Below are 18,843 nucleotides of genomic sequence, written 5' to 3' on the forward strand. Positions count from 1 at the left end.
TCAGCCATCCAGGGATACTAGAAAACAGGGGCCTGGCCTGAGGCTCAGGGAGGCCTGCAGAATCTGGCCAAGGACTCCTAGTGTCCTCACCTGTCCCTTCTGGCTCCCGTGTTCCCAGGCTGCACATTAGCCACCCAGGGCAGGCTTATGACAAGAACACTCAGAGGCCCCTGCTCGGCAGCCCCGCCACATCCAGGGTCACAATTTGGCTTTGCCAGAAGATTCCCCCACCAAGCATGTCCTCCTCAGACCCAGATGTCCTGGAGAGGCAGGGAACCCAAGCACCCAATCCTAGTCCCAGCTGCACCTCCACCACTCTGTGACCTGGGCCCAACCTTTCTGGGCTTCAGTTTCCCTATGACTCAATCCTTCCTCTGCTGCCCCTGCCCTCCCACCCTCCCACCTCCCACACTGGCCAAATTGTTCATAAAAAAAGATCTCAGGTTCTCTGAGCTCTTCGCAGAGACCACATAAATGCAGGGCATTATTAGCACTATTACTATTAAATATTAATAATGACATTAGCATTGTCTATTATAAGCCTGAAAAGAAGCTCCGAGAAGCCCTGGGTTGAAACGGCTAAGAGAATAATTAGGCCCCTCCGGGCCGCAGACCCCTTCAGGCCCTCAAGCAAAATTAGGAAGGCAAATGTGGATGGAGTAGTGAGATTTCCAGCCCCCAGGGGGCTCAGTTCAACTTGGCTCCTCCTGGACCTGCGCAAATCATGCTCTTTCCAGCCCCCAACACCCTCATGCCAGGAATGCATTCCCCACCTCCGCTCTGTCCATCCAGGCCCAATTCAAGATGCACCCCACCCCACCCCCACTGATGGAAACCTTCACCCACCTCCTAGCTCCCTCTCTCCCCGCACCTGAACTGTCACAGCGGTTATTCTCCACCATTCATTCACCAGTCAACAAATAGTTATGTGAGTCTCTACTAGGCACCAGTCACTATGTTAAGCCAGGGGCGGGGGCGGGGGGAAGAGACATTAATGAGATAAGCTCTGCCTTCAGAGACTGCAGTGGAGGGAATTGTAACCAGTATTTTGCATGGCACTTGTTCATACAAAAACTGCTTTTAAAATCATGTTTTATCCACATGTCCTTACAACTATTCTAAGTAGGAATAGGATTATTCCCATTTTACTGATGAGGAACTGGATTCTCAGAGCGATTAAGTGTCCTTCAGTGACCTGCCATCGTCATCCAGCTGGGAGTGACACAGCAGAGTCCAGCTCTCTTGAATGTGAATCCAGAGCCACCCAACCCTCGAAGTGGAGAAGAGCTCAGCCTCGTAGGTGCCCACCCTCGTTACAGATGGGGAAGCTGAATCCTAAAAGCGTCCAAAGGGAAGTAGTGACGTTTATTGAGCACCTACTATGTGCTTGATTCAAAGCTCACACCAACTCAGCGAGGTTTGTGTCTTAATCCCCATTTTCCAAATGAGGAACCTGGGGCTCTGAGGAGGTAAGTGGCTTGCCCAGGGCCACGCAGCCCAGAAGTAGCAGGATTATATGTCAAGCTGGTCCTGTTTCAGAGCTTTGCCCAACCTGCCTGTCACTCTTCCCCAAAGCTGTGGATGGACCGTCCTGTTACCACCATCAGACTGCTTCCAGAAAGGTTACAGGCACACTGAAGGCAGACCACATCCTGTGGCTCTTGAATCCCCCACTGTTCTAGGCAGAGACACGGCTCCATAAACACATAAACATTCCTGGGAGCTCTAGAAAAGGTCTGAAGCCTGAAACCAGAGGTAAAGAGGCTGGCAGGTGGGGGGGGGAGGGGAGGGGGCAGGAAAGGCTATGTGGGGCTTGGCACTGAGGAGGGAGGAGATCAACACCTTCAGGGCCCTGGGGCCTGGCAAGGTCTCAGCTCCTCTCCACTGGTCCCCTGGGGCTGGCCCGAGGCCCCTCCTTGACCACTGGAGATCCACTGGTAGGGCCTCCGGAGGAAGGAGCAGATGGTCTGGGCAGGGTTGGGTGGCCCTCAGGATGCCTTCTGGGACGCCCCGCTCTGGGATCACCACATGCTTACAGGCAGATCAGTGACGCATTAGATTAGCTGCCTGATCATCTTCGGGTGGCCCTTCTCTGCCCCATCTGGACATCTGTGGAAACTCAGCTTGGAGATGAGGTGTCCCGCTCTAGACAACAGGGAGACACACTGATTAGCTACAGAAAGGAGAGGGGCCCTTACAGTCAACCATGCTGAGGATTCTGGGATCTGACAGGCACCAAAAAAGAGTGAACTGTCCTGTCCCCTGCTTTGCCCACCTGAGAAGTGCAGGTGATGCGGGGCTGGAGCCAGACCAGCAGTCTCTGCTTCTCCACTTGTTTACTTTGAGCAGGTTCCTTAATCTCTCTGAGCCTCATCTGTAAAGTGAGCATAATAATAACAACACACACCCCCTTGGGTGGATAATTCAGGTAAAGCACTTAGTACAGTTCCTGGCACGTTGGAGACACTCAAGTTATTATTAATAATTTACACAATAATTAATAATACCATTATAAAATATTTTTGTCATTATCGAACTAATGGACCCACAAGCAAAACTCAGCCTGGACCCCCAAATGCTCAGCCCACTCTCTTGTCAGAAACAGAAGCACCGTAGGGGCCAGCAATGAGGAGCCTCCCAAACCACCCAGATCCATCCGAGATGAAACTTTGGGAAATGTTTCCCAAATCCAGTCCTAGGCTTAGTTCCACTTAGTTTTACTCCACTTAGTTTCACTCTTGTTTTCACTTACTGTGGCTGCTGGAGCCTACCTGGGCAGGGCAGGGCAGGGCAGGCAGGTTGCAGAGGGATCTGAGGGCATCTTAAAGACCCCAGCCACCTGTGTCATTGGGACGGGAACTGTGGCCTCCCCAAGGACCCAGCTCCCACCACAAGGGCAGCAGCTGTCCTAAAACAGAGTCACAAAGACAGCAGTGTCAATCTAAAGCAATCCTCCTTGCGTGCATTTCCAGACCCTTGGCCCCTGAGCCAGCCAATGGCTGGTCCGTCAGTCCCAGGGCAGCAGCTGAGCCATCCCCTCTTGGCAGTCATCTCTGGTTGGAGAGAACTCTGAAGTCCTCTCCTCAGAGCCTGGGCTGACCTGGGCGGGGTCAGAGGGCAGGGCTCACCTCAGGAGCTCGGGGTCCACGTGCCAGTCCCAGGAAGACAGACAGACAGACAAGGACAATGTGGGCAGAGGCAGAAAAAGGAAGGACATCCTGGAAGGAACTTGCACAGCAGCAGTCCAAGTTATCCAAGAGACGTGGCTCACACAGTCTCCATCAGGAACAATGAAGACTATCTCCCGAGTTGGGAAAGCTCTATGGAGGGGCGGCAGGAGGACCGGAGGGGAGAGCATATGGGACCTGGGCAGGCATTCAGGCCTTGGAGGCTGCGCAGCAAATACCCTCTTCCACACCACACCTCCTTCTCCCTTTCCAGGCCCTTCTCTGTGGTTCCAGGTCTGTCCCAAGCCCCTGTGACCCCTTCCACTCAGAAAGACATGGACCAATGTCCCAGCCTTGACAGGTATGCTTATTGAAAACTCTGATGCTGGCCTGGCCCTGCCAGCTGTTTCTAGCATCTGGACCACTCACCAGTCTTGTCTGTGCAAGCTGGACAGCAGGTGGACCAGCGGGGGGTGAGAGAACAGTGACAGCCTGACGGGGCCCACTGCCACCACAGATGGCTTGTCCCTCCTCCTCCAGGCCCCAGCCTTCCTGGGCACACCTGCCACATGACAGGAGCAGAGCAGGAGAGATGTGTCACTCACCTGGCTGAGCACCTAGAATCTCAGAGCTGGCAGGGGCCTTGGCCATCTTTAACCCCTTCGGGTTACCAGTGAGGCTCAGAGAGGGCGGAGCACTTACCCTAGAACACACAGCCAGTGACTAGCAGAGCCCAGACTACCTTTCAGACATTCAGACCCCCAATCTAGTGAGCTTTTCATGACAATACACAGCTGGCTGATTGAAAATGGGCTTGGATCCATAAGCACTGATGTGAAAAGGTGCCCAAGATCTATTATATAATTTTAAAATATTTTGCAAATCATGATGTATTGTGTGATCCATTTGCATAAAATAATACTTATAACCCATGAAATTATATACATGAAAATAGTAAACCTGGAGGCATGTGATTTAAATTTGTTAAGGTACTTCCACTATCTATTTTTAAATTTCCTCTAATGTTCGGATATTTTGACCAAGAGCCCGTGTTACTTTTATAAGCAAGGGAAACAATAAAAATAAACACGTAAGGTGGGCAACGGAGGCAGCCCTCCACCCCACTTGCTTTGCGCCACTAACTGGGGATTTCTGATTCGCAGCCCTTCCTCTAATAGGGGATTTCTGGAGGAAACAAGGAGTTTGCCTCCATAGGTCTCTAGGGTTTGAGGATAGGACCACTTTCTTTTGCCTCCTCACCGCACCCCTCTCCAGCCCTTCCGTTCTGGGCTGGGCAGGGAAGGTGGGGGCAGGCAGGCCAGACAGCGCCAGGAGCTGAGCTGCCCATGCATTATGGAAGACGCGGGCGCCTGGCTCGCTCCCTAGCCCTTAAATGACAGCAAATGAGGTAAAGCCAGGAGGGTGGGGACGGGAAGGGGGTGGGAGGGGGGCAAAAGGAAGCGGTCTCCAGGGCCCCGAGCGAGCGTCGGGAGCCAGCCAGTGAGCGGAGCCTGGGAGAGGGAGGAGCACATCTTGATGCAGAGATGCTGCAGTGGCTCCAGCGCGCGCGCGCGCACACACACACACACATACACGCGCGCGCGCGCCCTCACCCGCCACCGCCACTGCCGCCGCTGCCGCGCCAGGACAGCAGGGATCAGCTGAGGCTGAGGCGAGCCGGGAGGAGAGGAGGGCGGCCCAGGGGGCTATGAGCAGCGTCCACCTACCCCAGCCAACACCCTTCTTTCAGCCCAGGTAGGTGCCAACCGCTTTTGTCTCCTCCAGTCCTGGGGCTTCCCAGGGCGCTGCTGTGGGCAGGGGCTCCGCGTTCAGTTTCCTGGCAACTTGGGAGGGGGCAGGGACAGGGCAGGAACCCCAGCTGGCTGGCAGGGGCCAGTCTGACTTCTCACCCCAGCCCCACAGGGGCCACCAGGACTGGAGATGCCCTCCGCCCTACATGGGTGGCATCCTTCAGGGCCCTAGCAGGCCAAGCCTGGCCCGGAACCTGGACCCCAGCAGTGTGTCCAGGAATTCAAGCCACAGGCTGGTAGCAACAACTGCCTCCGGAGAGGGCAGAGGCTATGGGCCTGCCCCACACCCCTGGTCCAGGGCTTGACTCTCCATGAGGACAAGTCCCAGACCCTGACCTGCGCCCAGATATCCCTAGAAGGAATTGAGCCTGACTGCCCAGACTTGAGGTCCCCCTGGGTCTGCCTGTGCAGGGTGACCTCTTTGCAAAGTCTTGCTTCTGTTCGGCAGAGGGGAAGGCTGTGGGAGACAAGGAGAGACTGGAGCACAAGTTTGGGCAAAGCCCTGTCCTGGAGCGGGGACATAGGGAGGAGAAACTGAGGCAAGTCACATCCCTTCCCCCCTCCCCAACCTTATCTTCTCCTCGGATCCCTCCCCCTCAGCCTCACCGGTGGGAAGAAAGGATTTGCAGAAGTTTGGCTTTCCAGTGGGGAAAGGGGCTAGGCTAGAAGGGGGAGGGGTACCATTTAGGGGGTCTAGAAAGAGAGGGCAATCCTTCTGTCCAGCACTGTAGGGCTTACATAGTAGCCAGTGGTGGGGGAAGCAGCCCCAGCCAGTGCCCAGAGATGAATCCCATCACCTTCTCCAGGAGGGATTCCCAGGTCTGGGAGGCAAGGAGTGGGGTGAGCTAAGACAGTGCCTGTGGAAGGAGGGTCCTGACCCTACACAGGGAAAAAGCCAGGGACCCTTCAGCCACAGAGCACTGGGGGCTGAGCCTGTATCCCAGGAGGAAAAGTTGTCAGTCAAGGTTGTTTGGAGGTTTGGGAATCTAGACAGACCAGGATGGAGTGAACTGTGAGTACCCACAGCCCCTGCCCTGGAGAAGGGCAGGTTTTTTAGCCCCCAGGTTTCCTGCCCTTAACTTCCCCCACTTCATGTCCAGCCTGCAACTGGTCAGACTCTTATCACCCTTTCCTTTCAGCCTGACTCCCCAAGGCCCCAAACTCCCTTCCCATTCCAGCTGGCATCCTTTCTCTTCTGCTCAAAGGGAAGCAGTAGGAGGAAGAGCCCAAATAACCCAGGAGGTCGGTGATCTGACATCACTCTGGGCAGCAGTCTCAGGCTCCTCTCCCAACCTCCTGCCTGGAGAGCCCCTACCTCCACTTAGCCTCTGAGTCCCCGCCTCCCAGTTGCACTCAGAGGGAACCAGACGGAGCCACCGGAACCTGTGGGAGAGGCTGGAGGTGGAGCAGGGAGATGGTGCCCTGACTCCTGTCCTCGGGGGGAGGGAGTTCTTCCCTTAGACACAACAGCATCCATGCCCTTCCCCAGGGTGCCCCAAGTTAACCCCTTCTAGCCAGGCTGCAGGACCACTCAAGGAAGGCTTTGACCACAAGGTCAAAGTTCTTCCTAATTTCCCATGAGATCTATCAGGAGTTGCCAGCCGGCAAGAGGGAGGTGGGAGGTGAGACAGACAGGGAGGGGCCGCAGAGCCCACGGCATCAAAGTCACCCAAGATCCACCTGTCCTTCTGGGGCTCACCATGAGCAGTGAGGGGAGCAGGGGTGCACTGCTCTAGGAAAGGTGTCCCCTGCTCTCTCTCTCTCTTATTCCCCACGCGTCTTCTATGCCCCACCCGGCCAAGCTCTCTCCTCGCATTCCCTTCCTGGTTGAATGCACTCCTCCACCTACCCCGCACCGTTCCCCCTGCCAGATTTCACTCCTTATGCAACTCCATTCCAGCACCTTCTCTGCCAGCAGTTGTTCAAATAGAGACACGTGTGGGATGGGCCTCTGAAGAAGTGTGCTCAACGGGATGGTTGCACACATTGTCTCTGACCAACTGACCACACTTGCTCCTCAGGAGTAAGTACAAAGAAGGAGGTACCCCCAAGGTATCCTCTCTGACTTTAAGGCCATCAGGGAAGCAATACCTTTGGGGTGGTTTGGAGAATGCACTGTGCCCCACCTCCCAGAAACATCTTCAGCCAAATGTTTGTGAGAAAGCTTATCTACACACACATTTATGCCTGAGGTTGGAACCACAGGGCTGAGGACTGATACACAGGGAAAGAAGAACTAGAGCAAAAGATATGCCAGTGAAGCAGGAGGGGTTGAAGCTAGACTGCAGGAGACACTTCCTCACCAGGAAGACATGCCATGAGGAAGTAGGGCAACCTCCTTTCCAATGACTCTGTGAGGGTGTGGAGAACTGGGGTCCGTCCAAGCTTAGAGACAGTTCTGCCTAGAAGTAGAGTTTGGGCTAGGTGACCTGTTAATTTCTCCCAGCCTCAGGTTATCCTCTTGCAAATGGTACAGGGGGAGGTGACTCAGGAATCCATAAGAAGACAGACATCCTTTTCTCTCCCTCCTGCATGCTGACCACCTCTCAACCTTCCGGACCTCCCTAATCTAGACCAAACCCCCCAGGACTTTGCTAACTTGGAACATTCATGGGAGTTCCCATGGGTTCTGTGCCCCAATGGTAACTGTCCTGGAGTAAAGAAGTACTTCCATGGGTTTAATGAGTTCTCCTGATGCAAAATGAGCCCATGTTTCCTTGTTTACCCAGAGAGGATGCAAACAAAAGCAAAAGTGTGTGACATTCTCACCCAAAACTGAACACACTCTATCCCAGAGCATGTGCAAACCCAAGTGCACCTCAGCATCTTTATCTGATGAGCCCCACCCCACACTTGGGGCACACATCCAGATGAAACCTGCTGGGTCTTCTCCAGCCTAGCCCACATCCTCTCAATGTCCACCGACCTCATAGACCAAAAGGCTCCCGACACTGGCTCTGGCTGAAGGGTGGCGTTCCTGCGGTGCAACCCAACAGGTACAGTTAATCTGGGCCCTAGAGTGGAAACTAGCCTGAGGGGAGGAGCAAGTTCAAACCCACCTCGACCAGGCTTGGTTCTGAACCAGCCGTCCAGGAATTAGAGGGAGTCACCTCTCAGCAGAGATGAGGGGACATGCAAAATTGCTCCAGTAATTTCTTCCCGATTTGGATCTTCTGAACCAAGTTGAAACAATCGCTCCTATGCCTGATGTCTCAAAAGGGCCCCCCTCCCAAAGCCCTCACTCGTTCTGCCCCCAGACCCCACACGGAGTAGGCAGGCAGGTAGGAAAACCTCGAGTCTGGGTGCTACTTGCCTGCCCCCAGGTCCTCCCAGGAGAATGCAAGGCTCTCCCCTTCTGCCCACTCCCCACTTTGAGGGGTCTCTTCAGTGGAGAGGGTGGGGACAGAAGGGCCAAAGACTCCCGGCTGCAGATCAAGGGCCGGACTTCCCCGGCCCCCTGCCGAAAGCTCAGGCAAACCCACGAGCCTGGGAGTCACAGCTCTCCCCCGAGGGCACGGCAGTGCCAGGGCTGGGGCCTCAGGGAACCAGCTGCGAATACAAAGAGGCTGCAGAGAACACCGAGGGGTGGGAGGAGAGGGAGCACACAGAGCAGGCTGGGGAGGGACCCAGCTGCAAGGCCGCCCTGTCACCAAGCAGTCCCTGTCCCCCAGTGGGGACTGAGAAGGTCCCTATCCCACCCAAATATGCCCGGAGGACCTCCTCCAGCTCAGGGGCCTCCCGCACCGAGGCCTCTCAACTGCAGTCCTCTTCCTGCCAGCTCCTGCCACCAGGCACGCGGGCCCACCAGGCCACTGAAGACACCCCATCCTCCCAGGGGGTGTGGGCATGGCTCAGACCTTCCCGGAAGACAGTGGTCCCGTCCCAGGTGGCAATTCCTTTCGTAGGCAGAGTCCCCCTCCCATCGTACACCCCACAGGCAGGAGGTGCAGTGGCTGAGGTTGCGCACCTGTTTGGGGGGGCCCGCGTGGGTGTCCGAGCCAGGTGCTCTCCTGCACACGCGGTGTCTGGACGTGTCTCTGTGTGTCCTTGTGCCTTGTCTGGAACGGCATGCCCGCCAGTGCTGGCCCAGGCCCGCCACGCCTGTGGGGTACAGCCCAGGGAGTCTGTGGGAGACTCTCAGCGTTCTCGACACATGTGAGCCTGGCCCGAATGTCGCGACTGTGTGGAAGTGAGCCCGACCCACAGCCGGGCCCAGTGTCTGTCAACACACTTGTGTGTCCCTCGGTGTGCTGGGGTCCGTGCTCGAGGCCCATGACGGTTCTCAGTGATGAGCTCTGATCTATCTCAAGCGCTTACTATGGGCTAGGAATTGTGCTGACCTCACAGGGTCCCGGGAGGTGGGTACTACCCCTCTCATCCCCATTTTGCAGGTGGAGACTGAGGCTCAGAGAGGTTAAGTAATGAACGTAATAACTGGGGTTACGCTGGTTAGTTATACTAAGGTTACACTGGCTAGTAAGTGTCAGGTCTGTCAACGCAAGAGCCCACCCCACTAAGCCAGCGTGCTGTGCTGCTAGGTGGAGCACGGTGGGGACACGAGGGGCTCCTGTAATACCTGTCAGCTTACAACAAGTCACTTAGTCTCTGCCCTCAAATGGGCTCCAAACTCCTTCTTTTCCTACCACCACCCATCCCAAAGCTGCTCAAATCTCCATTGTCCAGGGGGAAGGAGAGACAGGCTTGGGGCCAGGAGCTCAGTACCCCAAGGGAAAGCACTTGGGTGGAGTGTGTCTTTCATTTTCCGACTGCCTCTGTGCAAGGGCCCTCAGCCAGCAAACCCTGGAGTCCAGCTCATAGCCTTTCATCCCCAGCTGTCCTCCGGGCCCTTTGTCTCCTGGGCCCGGCAATTCGGCCAGCTCTCCCTGGTCTCCCGGAACCCCAAGCAGCCTATGAGCCCCCCACGTTCTCCCAGGACCGGCCCCGGATGGTGACAGCCTGTGTCCGCCTGTACCAGCCTGTGCCTGCACCCCTGCACCAGGGCAGCTGGCCGGGGCCAGGCCTGGCTGGCTCAGGGTCCACAGGGCCAGCTCTAGGCCTGGCATAGCTCCACGCCGGCCTTGCACTTGACAAAAAGGCCTCCTCCATCCTGGGTATTCTAGAATGTGTCACAGGGCAGATGGTATGGGGAGACGACTGGCCCATGCAGCTCGTGAGCACATCCCCTGCTGCACTCAGCTGGGCAGGGAACTCAGCAAAGGCGGTGTTTTTATTCCTGCCTCCCCAGCACTTAGCACAATGCCTGGCACATGGTGTTAAATACGCAGTGGGAATGGACGCAGAACAAGGCTGCATGCCAACTGCCTCGTGTCAGGGAGGAAATAAGCTCCAACCTTTGACCCAAGCTCTGGGGGGTGGGGATGTGCGTTCACACAAGGCCTTAGCACGGAGCGGGCTTGGCTCAATGTACATCTGATGGGGTTGATCAGCCTCTAATGCTCCCCGAGGGCAACCCTAGGTGCTTCCTGGTACCAGCCCCGCCCCGACCCATGTCTCCTCTGAGGCTGCAGGTCTCAGGCCCCAGGGGGTGCCCAGGGCCCTTGAGCCCAGAAGTGACTGATAAAAGTCCAGGATTAAATCGAAGTTTAGGATGAACAGAGGGATTGTATTATCCATGATGTATGGTAATTACTTATGGTAAGAGAGATACCAGATAATTCTGACCACTGTGGGGTGGAGGTGAATGATCCAGGGTGCAGGGCTCCTGGTAGATCACCGGGAAACAAGGCAGGGCTGGGACACAAGACACAGACACACAGATACACACACACACAGAGGCATATATTCAATACACAAAGACCAGATATACTCATACACAGACACATGCATATACACAGAGACACAAGACCAGACCACACATGTACACAGGGACATAGAGACAGAACACACAGATACGCACAAACATCACACACATGCGTACACACGCACACACGCACACCCACCCCACTCTCTCCAGCACTGCTGGTGGGCAACAGCAGACGGGCAGCAGCAGACTCGTCCCTGGAGTCTCCAGCCCCGGCCGCAGGTCCCTGCCCGTCTGTTTCCGTTTTGCTCGGACACACTCAGGATAAGTGCCTGTCTCCCCGAGCCCACACCCTACCCCCTCGCTGAGCTCTCAAGACTGGCAGGCAGACAAAGGGCAGGAAGCAAACGATGACTGAGCACCTTCTCTGTGCCAGGCTCCGGACGGGGCACACCTGTGCCAAAGGGGTGTTTTCAAACTCTTCGGAGCTGCGGAAACCTTTGAGTAAAGGGAACCTCAGAGGGAAGTCCAGCAGATAAAGCAAGTATAAGTGGAGTTGCTCTGGCTGAAGTGGGGAGGGGGCCTGGTGCCCCATCTTCTCTCCACGCCCCTATCCCCACCGCTACCCGAAGGCAAGTCCAAACAGCCCCAAGACTGCCTCTGCAGGGCACTCTGTACCTCACTCCACACTCAGAACAGCTCTGCAAAGGAAGTGTTACGATCTCCACTGCGCAGATGAGAAAACTGAGGTCCACCAGGGGAGAGAACTTGTCCAAGCTCCCAACACTGTTAGGAGATGAAGCCAAGGTCACCAACTCCTGTCCATCGATTCCAACGCCTGTTGTGGTTCCCAGTGCCCCAGTGGCTCCCTATCATGAGGACAGCTTCCTGCATTTGTGTACCATCCAGGGTCCTGCTTCTAGATTCTTCCATGGCTAAGCACCCTGCTGACCCCAGTAACCTGAGAGCATGTGTGAGAGTGTATGTGTGTATGAGAGAGAGGGAGGGAGTGTGTGAGTGAGAGACAATTTGTGTGAGAGGGCGTATGAGGGGTGTGTGTGTGTGTGCGTGCCCTGGGGTTGCCCTTGGACAGCACTGAAGACTGGTCAGCCCACTGTGTGAGTGTGAGTGTGAGCATGTGACGTGCAGGCACACAATCACAGCTGTTCTCAAGCAGTTAAGTACAACACACAAGTGATACCTATTCTGCGCTGAGGGTGCTGGGGGCGTGTTGGACGGGCTGGAAGTGCTGAATCTCTGGGTTCAAGCCTGGAACTGAAAGTGGCAAGGATAGGGAGGGACAGGTGGAGAGGTGGCACCTGGCCCCCTTTCTGACACAGGGAGGTGGGTATGAGGCTGGAGTTGGGGCGGGGGAGGGAGTGCCATCTGTTTAAACACCACTCCCGCCACTCGAACCGGAACACCAAGCTTCTCAGCCTATATCCTCCCTGATGGGCCCTGGGCCCACTTCTCCCCTCTCTTCCCCCCACCCCCTGCCTGCTCCTTCGGTGCCAGCTGTGGCTGTTGGGAAGGCAGGAACGGGTGGTGGTGATCAATATTGAGGTTTAAGGGCATTTGGGAGCCCTCTATTTCCTGGGGAATAGAGCCCGCAGTGAGGCCGGGAGATCCTGAGCTTGCACCGGTCTTCGGACTCTGCACTGGCCCTAGAGGCAGACTCAGGTCATCAGCAGCCTGCCATCTCCACCTCCCCACTCCCACCCAGGGGCAGCGTTCCCAGGCCCTCGGCCACCCTGCACTCTCTGGGAGAATCACAGTCTCAGAGCTGGAAGAGACGCTAGAGAGCACCCATTTTACAGATGAGGACTCTGAGGCCCAGAGATGGCATGGGTCTTGAAGCCAGTTAGTGGAAGAGCCCCCAGCCGGGCTCGCTCCCTCAACCTTAGATCACCTCCTTCTGCTCTTAGTTTTCTGCAAAGCAGGTAGCAGGGCAGAGAAGCGGAATATGCAGCAGGGCGATCTGGCCCCCAGTAGCCTGGGAGCCCAGTGACCCAGACTCAGTCTGATAACCGAGAAGCAGGCCCCTGAGATCCCACACTCCCCCCACCCCAAACTGGGCAGGACAGCCTGGAGATGGGGAGTTGGTGGAAGGCTGGACCTGCTCTCCCCCCAGGATGAGGCCCCCCTCTCTCAGACTGATGGAGGGGGGCTCTGATTTGCTCTCGGTGCCCCCCAGGGAGCAGGTTCTTCAGGGCTCCAGGATCTAACCAAATCTCCGCTCATCTCGGCAAGAGGGAGGCTCCTCTAGGAGCTGCGTTAACTCTTTCGGCCCAGAAGGCCTGTCCAGGCCCACTAGCCCATCTGGTTGGGAAACCTTACTAAGGGGGCCAAGGTTATGGCTCCATCATGTACAGTACCTAAGTGCCTTACCTGGGGTCCAGGTGAGAGGGTGTGGGCGAATCAATGAAACCCCTCCTCACTGGTAGAAAAACAGGCTGGTTCCCAGAGACTTGCTGCAGCTCCCAGAGGGGCTTATTACCCCCAACCCAGGCAGCTGTGTGCGGGGCAGGGGAAAGCGGGCCCGATTCCTAGAAGATGTTACTAGTTCCCCAAACCCAGGCACGGGCCCTGCTCTCTTCTGGCCCTGCACTGAGAGCTATTACCGGGTGAGCAGGCGCTGGCTTCTTGCCTCCCAATTAGTCACTGCTTTCACTCCCTGAGCAACACCCTGCTGGCTGCACGGGAGGTGGGGTGAGGGTACAGGGCAGAGCCAGACTCCCAGGGGGCCAGCAGGAGGCACTCGGCCCTGGGAAGAGCTCCTTGGTAATGGCCAAGCCCCTTCCCCTGGGGCCCTGGGGAGGGTGAGAGCAATTCCAGCCTCTCCCCAGGCTGAGGCAAAAGCATCGCCGCTGACCCAGATGTACCTGGAGCTGGGAGGGGCGCTCCTCAGCTCAGAGTCCTCCCCCGCCTTTCTGCCTCCCTAGGTCCTTCTCAGCCTCCAGCCAGACTCTCCCTGTGCAGGGCTGAGGCTCCTCTCCTCCGCTCCCCACTTCTGCCTGGAATGCTCACCATGGGGACACCTGCCAGGAGGAAATCACACTTGCTAATGCTGGCCGCTGTGGCCCTTGTCTCCACTCCAGGTAAGAGGGCTTGTCTGGACTCCGAAGCCTAGCGGGCATGATCACAGCGTTATATCACTGCTATTATGTTAGTGATGTGACTACAGAAATAATTGACTGCACTGCGTGGCACTCCAGTTTGAGGCCATTTCCTGATAAAAGTTTCCTGTTTGTGTTTACTTTCCCTTTGAGATTAGGAGGAGAGGGAATGAGTCTTTGTCGTATTGTAGATGATCCAGAGAGGGTGAGGGACTTGCCCTGGGTCACACAGCGAGACTATGGCACAACCAGATCTCCATGACATCAGCCCAGAGTTGCAGCCTCTTAAGGCTGCAAGATTAAATTTAAAATTAGTTGCTTAGTTGTACTAGCCACATTTCAAGGCCTCATAGCCGTATTGGATAGCACCGTTTATAGAATATTTCCATCATCACGGAAAGTTCTATTGGATAGTACTGCTCTAGGGTGCCCTGACCACACAACTCTGGGAGGGTTCCTCAGGACAACAGTGAAGCCTGGCAAATGGACCAAATGTGGAATGGGATCTGGGAAGAGATGAGGCAGAGCAGGGCGTGGCCCAGGAAAAAGGCAAGAGGGACCCAAGCAAAAGTTCTCATGCCAGGGGTGCTTCAAGTGGGGAGAGGGGAGGAAGGCGTTTGGCAGAAGGAAAAGGAGGGTACGGAAAACCGAGCAGTGCAGCACAAGGGGCCCGGGCTGGCTGGATTCTGGAGAGTGGGCTAGGGAGGCGGTATGGGATCCCCAGGCTGTCTGAGCTGGGGGAACCTTCCAACAGCCTGCTGCTGCTCGGAGGGGCCTACTGGAACCGCTGCTTGGCCTCTCTGCCCTGACCCTCAGCCCGGATCAATAGACGTTTCTTTTTTCCTTAAAGATCTCCGTGGGAGAAAGGGTACCCATCCTCTGGTGTCCTTCTGGAGTTCTAGCTATACCTCAGGCTCCACACCCCCACCCCCCAACCCACAGCCCCTGCAAGGCTGCAACCAGCACATTTTAAATTCTTCGTCTCACCAGGGAAGGACTCCACTGGCATAGTTTCAGATGTTCTCATTATGTCCTAACTGCCTCCCAACCCAGCATCCAAGTCAGTGAGGCTGCTGGGAAATAGGGGAGCCTCCCAGGCCCCCAGCTCCAGGCCTAGCTCCCAGTGCCAGGGCCCCCCAGATCTGGAGGAGCTGCTGGGCTGGGGAGCCCAGGCTGCAAGGGGCAGGAGACACCCACCCCAGAGAGAGTGGCGGACGTACCCGGGCTCCTCCGCGTTCCCCACCCTCAGGGTCAGTCAGTGCTGGGACCCCATCATCTGAGGTAAGCAGTATGTGCAGCCTCCGCGGTCCATAGACCCAGAGAGGCAGGAAGGCCAAGGGAGACGGGACCTGGTCTGCCACCTCCAGCAACCGCAGAGGCAGGAGCGGAACATCCCATGGCTGTTCCCACCCCCTAGGAAGGGGCCTCAGCTCTTGGCTGTCTTTGCGCACCTACCCTGGGGAGGCAGCTTCGGATTCCTGCACCCCAGTGCAAAGACGGGCAGCACGGCTTCCCCTCCACAGTCTCAGCTCCCTAATCTCCTTCCTCCATGAGATCCTGAAACCTGTGTTTGGGGGAGCAGAGTTGTCAGGATAGGGATTCAGGAGAGAATCAGAGAGGATGCCGAACAAGGACAGCACAGAGTGGGTGGCTTTCCCTGGGAGTGTGTGTGTGTGTGTGTGTGTGAGAGAGAGAGAGAGAGAGAGAGAAAGTGCATGTGTGGGTGGATGTGTGTGTAGCTTCAGAGGGAGGTGTCGGGTGAGTGAGGGTGTGTCTGGATGTTTGAGAGGGTGGAGATGTGAGTGCGTTATTATTGCATGGAGGGCATGCTGCATTTGGGGGATGATGAATGTGTATAGAAGGGCTTACACACAGCGCATGGCTCTCAACTCTATCCACTCCTCAGAATGCCCATGAGGCCCTTTTAAAATCTAGATTCCTGGGCCTCACTCCTAGAGATTCTGATTCGGGACCTCCAGGATAGAGCAGCATCTCTGATGGTCCTGATGGGAAACTGAAGTCAAGAATTCTGAGCCCTGTGGTTAAGGACGCTGGCTATGGGGGGAGGCTGGCCAGGGTCCACACCCCTAGATCTGCTCCTTCTCTGTGTGACTTGGGGCAAGTGATTTAACCTTCGAAGTCTCAGTTTTCACATTAGCCAAACGAGAAAATGGCACTGGCTACTTTGTAAAGAGGTTATGAGAAAGGAATGTGGAGCATGGTATTTGGTAAAGAGTTAGCCCTCGATAAATAGCATCTATTTTGTTATTATGAATGCCTAGATGTAGATATAAATAAGTATATGTGGACATTTGTAGCCATACGTGCATGGGAACGGGTGTGTGTATAAATGTGTATATCTGACTACTGGAGTAGCTTAGAGAGTCATGTATGTATATATGTGTGATGTCTGTGTGCATATAAGGAAGTGTGTATACGTGAGAGGTGGAAAGCATGTGTCTGTGGATATTGGGTGAGGGTGTATATATGGCTGAATGCCGGAGAGAAAGCTTTTTCTGGAAGCTTAAAGTATCAGTGTGCCCCAGGCCCACTCAGCCACCATCCGCCCCCCTCCCCCCCGCCCACCATCCAGACAGAGTTACTGGAAGCTGCTATTATGCAAGGTTGTTCCCAGCAGCCTGGCTGCCTCCGCTACCCCTCCTTTCCCTCCCCTCCTGGCAGTCCCAGCTGGGGCAGGGGTCCCTACCCTCCACCACCATCATTAACTTAGGATTAAGCTGGGCTCTCCAGCCGAGAGGATGCGCTGCCATCTCCGAGGCCTGGGGCGGCGATGAGGGATACTGATGGGTGGTGGGGAGGGCGGATGGGGGATGCCATTTCAGGGAGCCCTGCCTCCTTCCTCATTCTGAGAGCTGCTTGACAGCTGCCATCACTCCCAGGGGTCCAAGGCTGGGCCTCAGCTGTGGCACGGGGCCCACCCCCACCCCTGGACCAGGGCTGACAGCTGGATGCACCGGGAGAGCAGGCACTAATTGGTTAATGGGGATCCCCCACGACCCACCAAGGAGGGCCTGAACTCAGCTTCATGGAGGGTTAGGAGCCAATTAGGGGTGGCCTGGCTCCTGCCTGACACCACAAAGGCAAAGAATGACCGGCCACACCAGTCCGCAGACAGAGGCAGATGTGAAACACTGCCCTCTGCCTCTCAGAGCCTGCCCCGGTGAGCCTGGACAAGGGGACATGGAGAGCAAGACATCTGCCCCGGGAGGGGGCCAGGCAGGAAAATGCCATTTGCATGCGGGATACCCATCTGCCCAGCAAATTCAGGAACCCGAGGTCTAGAGCTGCGCGTGCCACAGGCTTGCCCTGTGACTGTGGGCAAGTCGCTCCCTTTTCTGGGCCTCTCTTTCTTGAAATGTCACAATGGAATTTTATAAAATGCCCCAAAGCAACGTGTACGTCATCCACCCACCACTGAGCCTTCCTCTTCCCCTGACCCCCACCCGGCCCCCTCACTTGGGTCCAGGAGACAGTGGCTGAGTACACAGCCTGTGTCAAGCTGAACCCTGCTACAGACCCTGGGAGGGGGGTTCATCTTCTTTCCATTTCACAGGTGAAGACTCTGAGGCTTAGAAGGGTCCTGTAACAGCTAATAGAGGCCCAGGGCCAGAGCACGTTCTCTCAGGACGCCCTCCCCAGAAGGAACACTAGGCTCCAGGGCCACACCTCCTCTCTCCCCCTTTTTAGCCAGTGGCTTCCATGCATCTCTCAAGGCCCATCTCACACCCTGCAGGTCAGCTCTTCCATGAGTCCACTGACTGCTTCCACTCCGAGGGTCCCTGCTCTTGAACCTAAACCACTATTATGGCTCTCACCTACTGTCAGTTTTCTGTCTTCCTCCCTGGGTCGCAAGCTCCTTGAGGAAGAGGGACTGTGTCTTACTCATTTTGCTACACAGGGCCTCGCCCAGTGCTAAGTATACAGCAGGTACTCAATATCTGAGTATAGGAGGGGTGACTGACTGAACTAAGTGACTAGATGGGGTCTGCCCAACCTATTGAAATTCAAATTTTAATTAATTATAATCAAATAAAATTTAAAATCTGGTTCCTCAGCTGCACTAGCCATATTTCAGGGGCACAGTGGCTAATGGCAAATAGCTACTGTACTGGACAGGGCAGAAAATGGAACCTTTCCATCACTGCCAAAAGTTCTATTGGACAGCGCTGCCCTGGAGGCCAGGCTCCAGCTGACCCCTAGGCCCTGAGACCTCTGGTGGTGTCCCCCATCTGCAGCTTGGAGCTCAGCCTGGGGATCCCCGGCCACCTTTGGGCCTGTCTTTGAAGACCAGCCCCTCGGTCTGCTATTCCCAGAGGAGTCCACCGAGGAAAAGGTGACACTGGCATGCCGTGCCCGGGCCAGCCCTCCGGCCACCTACAGGTGAGACCCTCGCAGTGGTGCTGGGAGGCCCTGGCAGTGGGCAATTTTTCGTCACATCAGCCCCTCTCCGCCCCCACTGCAGGTGGAAGATGAATGGCACCGAGATGAAGCTGGAGCCAGGCTCCCGCCACCAGCTGGTCGGGGGCAACCTGGTCATCATGAACCCCACCAAAGCCCAGGACGCCGGCGTCTACCAGTGCCTGGCCTCCAACCCAGTGGGCACCGTCGTCAGCAGGGAGGCTGTCCTCCGCTTTGGCTGTGAGCCCCACAGGGTGCCGGGACGCTTTGGGGTAGAGAAGACAGGGCTGGAAAAAGTGTCCAGAAGGGCGGGTGACTACTTCCCCATGGAGCCTGAGCTGGGGAGGGAGGGTCCCGCAGGCTTGGAGGACAGCGCCTGAGCACAGGGTCTCCACCTCCAGTCCTGCAGGAATTCTCCAAGGAGGAGCGAGACCCAGTGAAAACCCACGAAGGCTGGGGTGTGATGTTGCCCTGTAACCCACCCGCCCACTACCCAGGTGAGTCAGGCCCCTGGGCCATGTTAGACAGAGGGCACAGGAGGGGCTTCTGGCCGCTCAACAGAAGAGGGA

At 56.2% G+C, this 18,843-nt stretch overlaps 1 protein-coding gene across 3 annotated transcripts in view; it reads left to right on the forward strand.

Moving 5' to 3' along the window:
* The first annotated feature begins 4,802 nt into the window (after positions 1-4,802).
* The window catches only part of CNTN2 (contactin 2), a 32,000-nt gene continuing 17,959 nt past the window's right edge, over positions 4,803-18,843 (forward strand). For all 3 annotated transcript variants that reach the window (XR_003427947.1, XM_027082735.1, XM_027082736.1), the window contains exons 1-5: positions 4,803-4,922; positions 13,682-13,837; positions 18,112-18,256; positions 18,339-18,514; positions 18,676-18,771. Coding sequence is in view for 2 of the 3 variants with exons in the window: in XM_027082735.1 (XP_026938536.1) it covers positions 13,759-13,837; positions 18,112-18,256; positions 18,339-18,514; positions 18,676-18,771 (496 nt within the window). In the remaining variant the exon portion in view is untranslated. The remainder of the gene's footprint in view (positions 4,923-13,681; positions 13,838-18,111; positions 18,257-18,338; positions 18,515-18,675; positions 18,772-18,843) is intronic.

Source organism: Aethalodelphis obliquidens, unplaced genomic scaffold (assembly GCF_003676395.1).
Source record: "Aethalodelphis obliquidens isolate GAN/ISIS:26980383/991018 unplaced genomic scaffold, ASM367639v1 scaffold48, whole genome shotgun sequence".
Lineage (NCBI taxonomy): Eukaryota > Metazoa > Chordata > Mammalia > Artiodactyla > Delphinidae > Aethalodelphis > Aethalodelphis obliquidens.